The sequence below is a fragment of the Nematolebias whitei genome, chromosome 4 (assembly GCF_014905685.2).
Source record: "Nematolebias whitei isolate Nwh7 chromosome 4, NemWhi1, whole genome shotgun sequence".
NCBI classification, from domain to species: Eukaryota; Metazoa; Chordata; class Actinopteri; order Cyprinodontiformes; family Rivulidae; genus Nematolebias; species Nematolebias whitei.
The window spans coordinates 46,366,366-46,378,061 of NC_056501.1; the positions used below are offsets into that span (position 1 = coordinate 46,366,366).

General features: G+C 44.5%; 1 protein-coding gene across 1 annotated transcript in view; it reads right to left on the reverse strand.

The window, feature by feature from the left end:
- Positions 1-11,696, reverse strand: part of mlsl (malate synthase-like) — a gene marked incomplete in the record, with an annotated part of 33,580 nt that overhangs the window by 682 nt on the left and 21,202 nt on the right. The window contains 3 exon segments of the mRNA XM_037675420.1: positions 679-803; positions 3,154-3,221; positions 3,295-3,367. Coding sequence (XP_037531348.1) covers positions 679-803; positions 3,154-3,221; positions 3,295-3,367 — 266 coding nt within the window.

The following is an 11,696-nucleotide window of genomic DNA, read 5'->3' on the forward strand; positions in this document are numbered from 1 at the left end:
TCCATCCATCTGACCATCCATCTATCCATCCATCTGACCATCCATCTGTCCATCCAGCCATTCATCCATCCATCTGACAATCCATCTATCCATCCATCTGACCATCCATCTGTCCTTCCAGCCATTCATCCATCCATCTGACCAGCCATCCAGTAACTATTTACTGGTTTGATGTATTTTGAGTGGAAATAAGCCTCAAATGAGTCACCATTTAACATGCACATGCAGAGAGACTAAAGCAGAAGATGTGAGTTAACAAACATCAGAACCATCACTGTGGTATCTGTAATTTCTCAGGACAGTTCAGTTTTTATCAGGCTTAGGGGAAAGGCCCAGCTTTGTTGTTTTGCAATTTAGCCTTTTGAATCAGCACTGCAGCAAGAAAACAAAAACAAAACAAACGAAAAAAATCATAAAATAAAATTATTGAATAATTGTTGGTTTATGTTTATTGAGGGGTCAGAGGTCCTGAAACAGTTCACAAGTTGTTGTTTTTATTTACTTTAATCCATTATCTTTACTCACTTATTCCTTTATGAACTATTTAAAAAAACAATAATTCTTCTAGCATAAGATCAAATATTTCTAACTTTTAAAATATTTTTCATTTCCATTTAAAGACCTAAATCCATGATCAATCTGATAATGAGTGTGGCACATTTTATCATGTCTTCTTACCCAACAGAGTGACAGAAAGGACGAAGCTCAGCCATTATCTCCTGGGTCAGCTCTGTCACCAGCTGCCTGCTCACCACCCTGCTGTCGTCCTCCAGCCCAGTCTGATGACGGATCCACTGCCACACCTGACACACACACACACAGTGTATCATAATGTCCCCACTCTGATTTACATCTCTTCGGTCAGGCTAAGGCTTTGTACACATGAGAATGTTTTGATCCAAAACAATTTTTGTTTTTGTTAGTAAAAATGTTGTCACACTGAACTATTCTAAAACTGTTTTCATCCATAATGATACACAAAGACCCAAAATACAAATCATGGACTGTGTAAAAATTATTAATTTATTTTGAACTTGTACCACATGCTTTCCTTGCGTTGGTGTTTATCCCAGTAGATGAGAGGGTAACTTCCCTGGTCCATTGGGTGAGGGCGCATGCTCTAACTATTATTTATGCCTAAGCACAAAATGGCAGTTCCAGTTTTCATGGAGTCCTTAGAATGGGGACTGGAAGGGTCTTCAGCTGAGGACTCCATCATTCTTCAAGAGGCTCTCACCTGTGCCCACCTGGGTGGAGACAGTGTGATCTGAGCGGGTGTGGTTAGGAGGGACAGCCTCTCCAATCTGAACCCAAGTGGTGTTGTTATTAGAATTCTGTGCTAGTCACGGTTTGTTCCTCATGAACACCGTTAGAACATAACTGCACATGGAACCAGGACAACTTAGCCTGCAGATAAATGATAGACTTTGTATTTGTGTCATCTTGGGGGACAGATATGGTGTAAAGTAGAGCTGTCCTTTCTAACCTGAACCCGGAGCCAGGCTCTGCCCAACCCGGATTCGGACCAGGCCAGTCCATAATAACGTGCGGGCCAGGTCGGTATCGGGCTTTTGATTGCGTCAGCGGATGCGCGTGGCTGACGATCCAATTATATGGCAACATGGCTTGCCATACTATCACCAGCCACACGCGGCCATTTTACCGCGTGCTGACTGGCCTTGAAAGAGGTAAAAAAAAAAAGTTCAGTTAAGTTTCAAATGGACTACTGCCAGCAATCCATCACCCAAATGGACGTTCATTCAGCTGCTGCACTCAGCGGACGCACGCGGCCGACGACCCAAAGAGGTGAGATCCCAAAATATCCGACATGTCAGAGCAGGGTCCAATGCAGGCAGAAGCAGGGGAAGCATTTAATGCACTTTGACGGTTGACCCCTTTATTCAGCTGCACACATCCGCCGACTGTTAATAACTATAGCTATAAGCAGTCAAAGCTCAATTAAAAGTGTCGGGTTTTTTTGGCTTTGGACATTTAATTACTGTTAATCTGTCTGATCGGGTGGGAATCAGAAATTATGGCTACGGGCTGGGGCCAGGTTGGGTCAGATTTTTTTGGACCCGAATGCAACTCTAGTGTAGAGATAGGGCATCCGACTTGGGACCAGAAAGTTGCAGTTCGACTACCCGCCATACCCACATCTCATGGTGTCTCTGAGCAAGACACCTAATCCCTAACTGCTCCCCGGGCACCTACATAGCTGCCCACTGCTCCACCTGGGTGTATCTCACGTCCGTTCGCCATCCATCCATCCATCCATCCATCCATCCATCCATCCATCCATCCATCATCTTCTGCTTGTTCTGAAGTCATGTCACAGGGGCAGCAGTTTGAGCAGGGAGGCCCAGATATCTCTTTCCACAGCCACCTCTTCCGATGATCTTCTGGATTGTGTACAGAAGATAATCATCGTACTATCGCTATCTTCTCTTACCTGATCTGCAACAGAGTGTTTTGGGCACTCAGGTGAAGAGTGGAGCTGAGCTGTCAGTTGGTCATCACCCGGTGATGAGTTGGATCAAATGGCAGGGAACGATGCTAACTCTGGTTGTTACCATCTTGGTTGACATACCTTTGCAACACTGCATGGGCATCAGTGGCAGTGCCACTAGACTGGCAGACTGTTTGTGTGGTTCCTCTTTTTCAAAATAGGGAGACCAGAAGGTGTGTTTTAATTACAGGGGAATCACACCCCTCAACCTTCCTTCTAAGGTCTGTTCAAGGGTGCTGGAGAAGAGTCACCAGCACTTCAACCTTGTAAATGTCCTGGAGGGGTATGGGAGTTTGCCCAAAAAGTCTATGTTTGTTGTGTAGACTTAAATAAAGCTTTCAAATGTGTTCCTTGCACCACCCTGTAGACGGTACTCTGTGAGCATGGGGTTGGGGGTCTGTTGGTGACCTTTCAGTCTCTACAGACAATGCGAGAATTTGGTTTGCATTGCTGGCAGTAAGTCTGACCTGTTCAGATTGAAAATTGGACTAACCCAGGGCTGACATTTATAATTTTACACAGATGTCAGTCTTAAATTTTGTTTCAATTTTCCAAAAAAATTAAATGTAAACTTGATGTATTTGTAGATGCAGAAAATCTCTTCTGCTAAAACTACCTCAAAGATAACCTAACCCTGAATTCACCTGGGATCTGGAAATCTCTGCAGTGGCTGAATCTTCTACCTGGCCTCTGTAGAAAAAGTGGCCCTTACCTGGGAAGCACAGCATGGTTTTAACAGTTAGCCTGTTAGAAGTGTCATTCAGCCTGTATGGTCCTGTACTCACCTGATAGCCAGGCATTAATGAAGAGGACACCCACTGCTATGTTGTACTTCAAACCATAAAGGGTGACTCCTCCCTGAGAAAAAAACACAATCTGTTAAAACAGTGGTCCCCAACCCCCAGGATGCGGACCAGTACCGGGCCGCACAGAAATAATACACAACTTACATTATTTCCGTTTTATTTAGTATCTGACTCTGAACAATGATTTATTTGGGAAAACTAGGAGATTCTCTTCATTACTCCTGTCTATGACTCACTCTTGATGCAATCAAGATGCTTGCCTCAGTCACATGGCTACCTTTTTAAAGGGGCATCGCTTAATTGAAACCCCCAATCTAGCAAAATGAACAAAAAACAAAAAAAACAAACGTCTTTTGAAGACGCTGCAGAAAAAGTTACCGCTGGCTGCACATTTCAGTGACGAGGAATGGGTCACAAAACTCGCTTACTTGTATGACATAGTCAACCTGCTCAATGAATCAATCAATCTGTCACTTCAGGGGAAAACAACAACCCTCTTCAAGTTAGCAGATAAAGTAGCTACATTTAAAGCCAAACTGGATTTGTGGGGACGGTGTGTGAACAGCGGTATATTTGACATGTTTCAAACATTAGCAGGGATTTTGGAAGAGACTGAGCCAGAGCCTTCATTCTCCCAGCTGGTGCATGATCACCTGTCTTTGCTTTTAAAAGAGTTTGAGCACTACTTTCCAACCACAAAAGACACAAGAACTGCCGAGGAATGGATCCGCAACCCATTCGCCAACAATCCAGGGGAATCCAGTGTGTCTATGCAAGAAGAATATCATCTTCTGGAGATCGTAAATGACGGCGCCTTTAAAGTATGTTTGAGACAACAACTCTGCCGGTGTTCTGGATTAAAGTTATGGCAGAATACCCTGAGATCGCCACAACATCACTGAAAACCCTGTTGCCATTTCCGACATCCTGTTGTCATCTTCAGAGGTATGTACCACAGACTTTCTCTAGGTCTATTTGAAAAATATTTCTGTAAATCATTGCACTGCTCTCCATAAAACTCATATGCAGGCTGACTGCAGGTTCTGTTAGGAAAATTACTTCCAGGGTTGAAAGTCTGAGAAGGTGAAAGTGACTGCAGCTTAAGGGCCCAGCATACTCCATCTGAAGCCAAACAGTTGACGTGTGGTCACGTGGTTGCAATATGTTCGTTTTAGCGCTCAACTTTCATAGTCCATGAGATGCAGGCGCAGAGCTCCTGGGAAACCCCACCCGCTGCAGTATACGTCACTGCACAGGTTTCTTCCTGCCAGAGTCTCCACTCCATCCCTGTATCTGCCATTTGGTTTTAAATCTATCATGAAGGAAGTGCCACACTTTACAGCAGACAGACTCCTCCATACACAATGTCTTCACAATTTCCATTCAAGAGTTTTGGGACTTTTGACTAATTTAGTGTGTTAGAAGAGTTGTACATATGAATAGTTGAGTGCATTTCTTCATTGACTAAAATGTCCACAAACCTGATAAGTCACACAATATTTAACGCATACGCATGTGAGAAAAACTTTGGACCGGGCCTTGTGTCGAGAAGAGACAGGCAAAGCTACTCAGAGAACAAATGGACGTAATTTTTGTCACGCAACTATGTCAATAAGGGTCGACTGTGTTGTTTTGGATGGAGTATGCAGGTCCCTTCAAGGGCATGAAATTGGCTCTCTTTAACATACTTGGTTGACAAAAACCATGTCATGTTTTCCCCTCAGCACAGCTTCACTCACCTCTTCTCAACACAAGGCCCAGGCCAAACCTTTTCTCACAGGAGTATACACAAGTATTGGGTGATTAGTTGGAAGCTTGTGAGTGTGTTTGTTTATGTGGAAAAGTGTTAGGATATGCATTAGGACTCTTCAAGACAATAGTCAAATGGCCAAAAACTTGTGGATGGAGATAGCACAAACCTTGTGCATGGAGGAGTCTGTCTGTAAAGTGTGGCACTTTCTTTATAACAGAATTTGTGGCCAAACTGGTTGGTGCAGGGACAGAGTGGGGACACTGGTGGGAGGAAAGTTAAACCTTACTTACCATGACGTATACTCATAGGTGTTGCAACAATTATATGTGAAGAGGACATGCCCCCACACCCCACATTTAAAAAATGTTCATTTGGACACACCCCTCCACACACACATTTACCATGAAATATTAATTCACTCAGTGCTGTTTCTATTGTTACTCGAATGAATCCATTGCACATTTGATTAATGGGAGAATACTCAAACCACTAAAAGTCCACTCCAGGTTTTCCTAGTTAACAACTACAACTCAGCACACCGCATGCAGTGTTTGTCAGTCACTTGCCTTGGCAGGATGCTCACGGGGGGAGGGAGGAGGATGAGGCACTAATGTAGCTTAGTGCTACATTAAGTGAGGACAGTTTTGTTGACCAGGGTGGGGGTGGGGTGGGGGGGTTAGGATGTGTGAGGGAAGCAAAGAGCTACATCTGTAGCATTTTAGCTAGTGCATCTGTATTGCGCGCCGTTAGCTTAGCACTACACTAGGGCTTTAACAGACTACTCGAGTAATCGACACGTCGATTACCAGGACATCTCTCAAGTTTTTTTATTTCACTTCGAGTATTCGTAGTGACGTCATTACACCACCGTTACGTCATTGCGTCACGTCACGTGATCCGCACCGGGCACGGGCTACAAAATGGATTCCTCCAAGCAGACGGATGGAGCGGAGCAGGCCCAGTCTTGGCAAACAGGTAGAAATGCATCAGTAGTCTGGAAATATTTCACTAAAGATGAATCTTCTGGTTCAACTATCGTAAAGAAACAGAAAATGAATCAACTTCCTGACTGTTTGGAGCTCTTTGTGAACCGGTGTTACACCATATTCTGTGACCACCGTATATTATGACTGTGGGGGCGGTGTTGCATGCACTGTTGCAGGTCACAGAATATGGTGTAACACCGGGTCCAACGACCGAACCAGAACCAGTTTCCTCTGACTTTGTTTCACAAACAAAAAGCAAAAAATATGCATCTCTAAACCTAACCTAGGAGATTTTTCCAAGATGGCGCCGGTGTGTAGGGCTGCCCGTCTCTCGCTCTCTGCTTGTATTTTATTTTTGTTATTTTTACAATGGTTTGTGCAGTGTGCCGAGTCATATTTTCAGTATGATCGTCGGGCACTTTTGGAGCTCCGTACATTTGCTGAAATTCCCGCGGAGTTTTTGAACAGCGGCCATCACTCTCCCCCACCGGTCCTATCTGAGATTCCTGCGTTCCTTCTGCGTGACCCTGGCCTTTCTCCATGGAGGAAACGTCGCAGACGTCGTGGGAAGCGTGCAGGGATTTTGGTGAAACTGAGGCAAAGTGTGGATTATTCTAACAGGACTCGCTCTGGATCTGATCATCTCCTCTCTGACCCGTGGTGCTCCCGGGGCCCGGCTGCTGGCCAGCTGCCCGCGCGCTCAGTCCATGGAAACACCTGGAGTTGTTTACCTGTGCGCCGCACCAGCAGACCAGGAGGAGCTGTTCTTCATAACCTGCGCCCGCTGGCGCGCGCGTCTCCCTCCACGGCTGTGCCTGTGTCGGACAATATCAGGATGTGTTTAATCAACGCAAGGTCTGTTTCCAACAAGACGTTTATCCTCAATGACTTTTTTAAAGATGAGGAGTTGGATTTTCTGTTCGTCACAGAATCTTGGATTCCTGATGGTGAGTCCAGCGCCCTGGTGGAACTACTTCCTCCGGACTGTGTATGTTGCAATGCCCCGCGGCCATCAGGTCGGCGCGGGGGGGGATTATTAACAGTTTTTAAAGCAAACTTTGCCTGTAAACAGTTGTCTATCCCGGTGTCCCGCGCCAGCTTCGAGCTGAGCGCCTTTGAACTTGGACACTCTCCTCCGGTCCTGTGTGTGCTCATCTACCGCCCACCTCGTTCTAAGGACTTCATAAATGAATTCTCTGACTTTTTGGCTGATATCACACAGAGATACACTCACTTTTTGCTTATTGGTGACTTTAATTTGCATGTGTGTTGTCAGGAGAAGCCCTTAGTGAAGGACTTTCTGGATTTATTGGACTCTTTTGGCTTAGCTCAGCAGGTGAACGGTCCTACCCAGGAACATGGTCACACGCTGGACCTCGTTTTAACACGCGATGTCTCTGTTTCTAATTTGAAAATCGGTGACAATGTTTTTTCAGATCACATGCCTGTATTGTTTGACTTCACCCCCCCTTGTCATACTGCTAAGACGTGCGTTCCTGCACGTACGCGTTCCATTAACCATTTCACTGCTGCTCGTTTTAATGAAGGTTTTAACTCTGAGAGGATCGAACAGTTCCCGGTGTCTCTTACCACTGAGGAGCTAACCTCTCAGTTCAACTCTGCCTGTTTAGATGTTCTGGACCGTGTTGCTCCCCTTAAGACCAGAAAAACGAAACTTAGATCAGAGCCTTGGCTGAATGACGTCACGCGAGCCGTTAGGCGGCAGTGTCGCAAAGCTGAACGAAAGTGGAGGAAGGACAGGCTCCAGGTGTCTTTTCAAATGTTAAGGGAGAGTTGGCGTCACTATCAGAAAACCGTTAAAGCTGCCAAATGTAAATTCTTTTCTGATTTAATTGTCTCCAACTCCCACAACCCCCGAGTTCTTTTCTCCACCCTGAACTCAGTTCTACACCTCAGTGAGCCTTCACCTCTGGAAGCCTCAACTGAGCTGTGTGAGAACTTCCTCCATTTCTTTTTAGAAAAAGTGGCAAACACCCGGGCACTCATTTCTCCACCAGCTCATGATCTGTCCATCCCTTCTCAGTGCGTGGCTGTGTTTGACCACTTTGAGCCCATCTCTCTGTCCTCTCTGGAGCAGGTAATGTGCAGCATGAAGCCATCTGGTTCCCCCTTTGATGTGGTCCCCCCTCGACTACTAAAGGAAGTTTTTCCTACCCTGGGTCCTTTTATCCTCACTATTCTGAATAGCAGTTTATCCTCAGGTGTGGTGCCAAAGACTTTTAAACATGCTGCTGTCCAGCCCCTCCTGAAAAAACCTAACCTTGACCCCTCAGTCATGTCCAACTTCCGGCCTGTCTCCAGACTCCCATTCACCTCTAAACTACTGGAAAAAATTGTGGAGTCTCAGTTGAAACAGTTTTTGGGGGATCACGCTATCCTTGAGTTATTCCAATCTGGCTTCAAATCTCTCCATAGCACTGAAACTGCTCTACTGAAGGTTTTTAATGACATTTTCATATCCACAGACGCAGGTGATTCTGTGCTGCTTGTCCTATTGGACCTTACCTGTGCTTTTGACACCATCGACCACAATATCCTCATTTCTAGACTGGAGCAGTGGGTGGGCATCACAGGGTCAGCCCTTAAATGGTTTGGGTCCTACCTCTCTGACAGAACCTTCTGTGTCAATATCAAAGATTTTAGTTCGGCATCGACCGCACTCCAGTGGGGGGTACCGCAGGGGTCCATCCTCGGTCCCCTTCTCTTTTCTTTATACCTGCTGCCACTAGGTGCTATCTTCCGCAAACACGACATACCCTTTCATTTCTATGCCGATGATTGCCAAATTTACTTCCCCCTGAGGCACAGAGGCACACGCTCTATTCAGCCTCTTCTTGACTGCCTGGCTGACATCCGGGACTGGATGGCTTTAAACTTCTTAAGCTTCAATGAGAAGAAGTCTGAAGTCATGCTGTTCCATCCCAGTGGCTCACTCATGAACTATGACATTGACCTATTCTCTCTAGCCCCGCTAGAGAAACAAAAGGTGACTAATCTGGGGGTGATAATGGACCCGTCCTTAAAACTCAACAGTCACGTAAACATGATGGTCAAATCCTGTTTTTTTCAGCTGAGACGGCTGTCTAAGCTGAAGCCTATACTCAACAAAAAGAACCTCGAGACAGTGATCCACGCCTTCATAACATCTAGGCTTGATTACTGCAATTCACTTCTGTTTGGAATCAGTCAGTCCTCCATTGCTCGTCTACAACTGGTCCAAAATGCTGCAGCCCGATTTTTAACTGGTACAGGCTATAGAGAGCACATCACGCCAGTTTTGGCCTCCCTGCACTGGCTACCCATTCACCTTCGGATCCATTTCAAAATTCTCATGTATGTTTTTAAATCACTGAACAGTTCCGCCCCATCCTATCTCACTGATCTTCTGCAGCCATATGTCCCACCGCGCTCTCTGAGGTCAGCAGACCAGATGCTTCTCTCAGTCCCAGAAACCCGTCGTAAGCTCAGAGGTGACAGGGCTTTCTCTGTTGCAGGTCCACGACTGTGGAATGAGTTGCCACTGAGTGTCCGGCAGGCTCCCACACTCTCAGTCTTTAAGTCTCGCTTGAAGACCCACTTCTATTCGCTTGCCTTTAACATGGTGTGATTTGTTTTGGTCCGGTCTGTTCTCTACTCTGTTGGCCATTTTAGTTAGCTTCTGCTGCTATTTGTATCTGTATTTCTATTTTATGTTTTCCTGTCCGCTGTGCATGTTTGTGTTCTTTTGTACAGCACTTTGGTTGGCCTTGTTGCTGTTTTAAGTGCTATATAAATAAATTGGTATGGTATGGTATGGTATTAAAAAACCTATAAACATTTTAATCTCTAAAACTAAACTTAATGCGCACCACAGCTGGCGGTGGTGCGGGGTGGTCGACCCCCCCACTGTTTTAAGTTTAGTTTTTTATGTGCCGCACGTTTCGTTCACTTTTGTAGCTTAATAATAAAAACTAATAGTTTTGGTTTTCCTGTGACTTATTTGCAGTATGATAAATGATAGGAGCATGAATATATGATCCAATGGTTTGTTGGTCTTTTTTTTGTAAATAATAAATGACCTTTTTTTGCGGTTTTATTTATTTATTTATTTTTGCATCTTGAGGTCCTATGACGTCATCAACTACTCGAGTTCTACTCGAGTTTTATTATTAAGTTAATGTTGAGTTTAAAAATTATGTAGTTGTTCAACCCCTACACCACACTAAGCATGTGATGATATGAGATGCTATAAGTGTAAGACACTGTTTGTTAAGGTGCATTAAAGTTGAAATTCCTTTAAAACGCAACAACTTGTTGTCCTCAAGCTTGGTGAGCAACATCCTTTGGATGAGTAGTGTTGAACATAATTTTAAAAATCCATGGTAATGCTGTTTTTTTATTTAATTTAATTTGCCAGGTAGTGCCAACCTGATGCTGTGTGTTAAAGTTATTAAAATCGAAATATCTTTAAATCCCAACAGCTAAATTTCCCAAAATTTGGTGAGGAACATGTTTTAAATGTGTGAAATCAAAGTAGGAAAATCTAGGTCAAATGTTGCTTTTTTATACGTTATTTGCCTTTAAACAGGGGTGATACACAACAGCACAAATACCGTCGAGCCGTAAAGGATGTTGTAGTTGAGCACTCTGGATTTGAGCGAGAGTAAGGTTTCTGAATCCAGGGAAGGTTTTACTGCAGTTGCAGAAATATACCAGAATGCAGGAAATGGCATCTACTTAATTAAAAAATTTCTGTGGAAGGAACCCAGTCCCCCCATTAGTGTGTACACCCCACATTGCAAATGCTTCTGATGCCAATGCATATACTACAGTGGGAGGTGTTTCCCAGGAGCTCTGTGCCGTGTGTCTTGTAGGACCCTTAATGGAACAGGACACAGGTGTGAGTGGGTGGGGCCGGATGACTGTGGAAAAGTACAGACTGAGAGAGAAATAGATGATGGTACAGATGAAATTGAACTGAACACAAAAAATTAAATGAAACACAAAGAACAGAACCAAACACAAGAATCACAAAACAAAGAAAATGAACATAATAACAAAAAATGGGAAAGCCAAACAATAAACAAACAGAACTGCCAGAACAAAAGCAAAAGTCCAGATCTTTACAAAGAGACATGGAGGAAAGTCAGATTTGGTGTTGAAGTCACAATGTCAGCCTGCGGCTAAGGTGAAGACTGGGAGACTAAATGGACTGAGGCTGATAAGAAGATTAAAAACATCTGGCTTAATGGCAACAGGGAACAGGTGTAAGTGGGTGGGATCAGATCCAGGGAGAGAAGGTTGATTATGGAAAACGTTGGTTACGTACTGTAACCCCAGATTCTATGAATATAGGCGTAGCCCTTTAAGGCTGTCGCTGATGGTTTATCCCGTTATGCAGAGCATAAGCACTGAAAAAAAAATTAGTCCACGCCCACCTGCTGTGTGGGCCCACCCGGTCCGTATAAATTACGTTAAGAGCGGGAAATCGGCTCCCAAAATAGCTTTTTCTTCAGCCATTTAGGAGCCAGTGAGGCCCGACGCTTAAAGGGCTACGCCTATATTCATAGAATCTGGGGTTACAGTACGTAACCAACGTTCTATTTCATATAGGCTTCGCCCTTTAAGGCTGTCGCTGATGG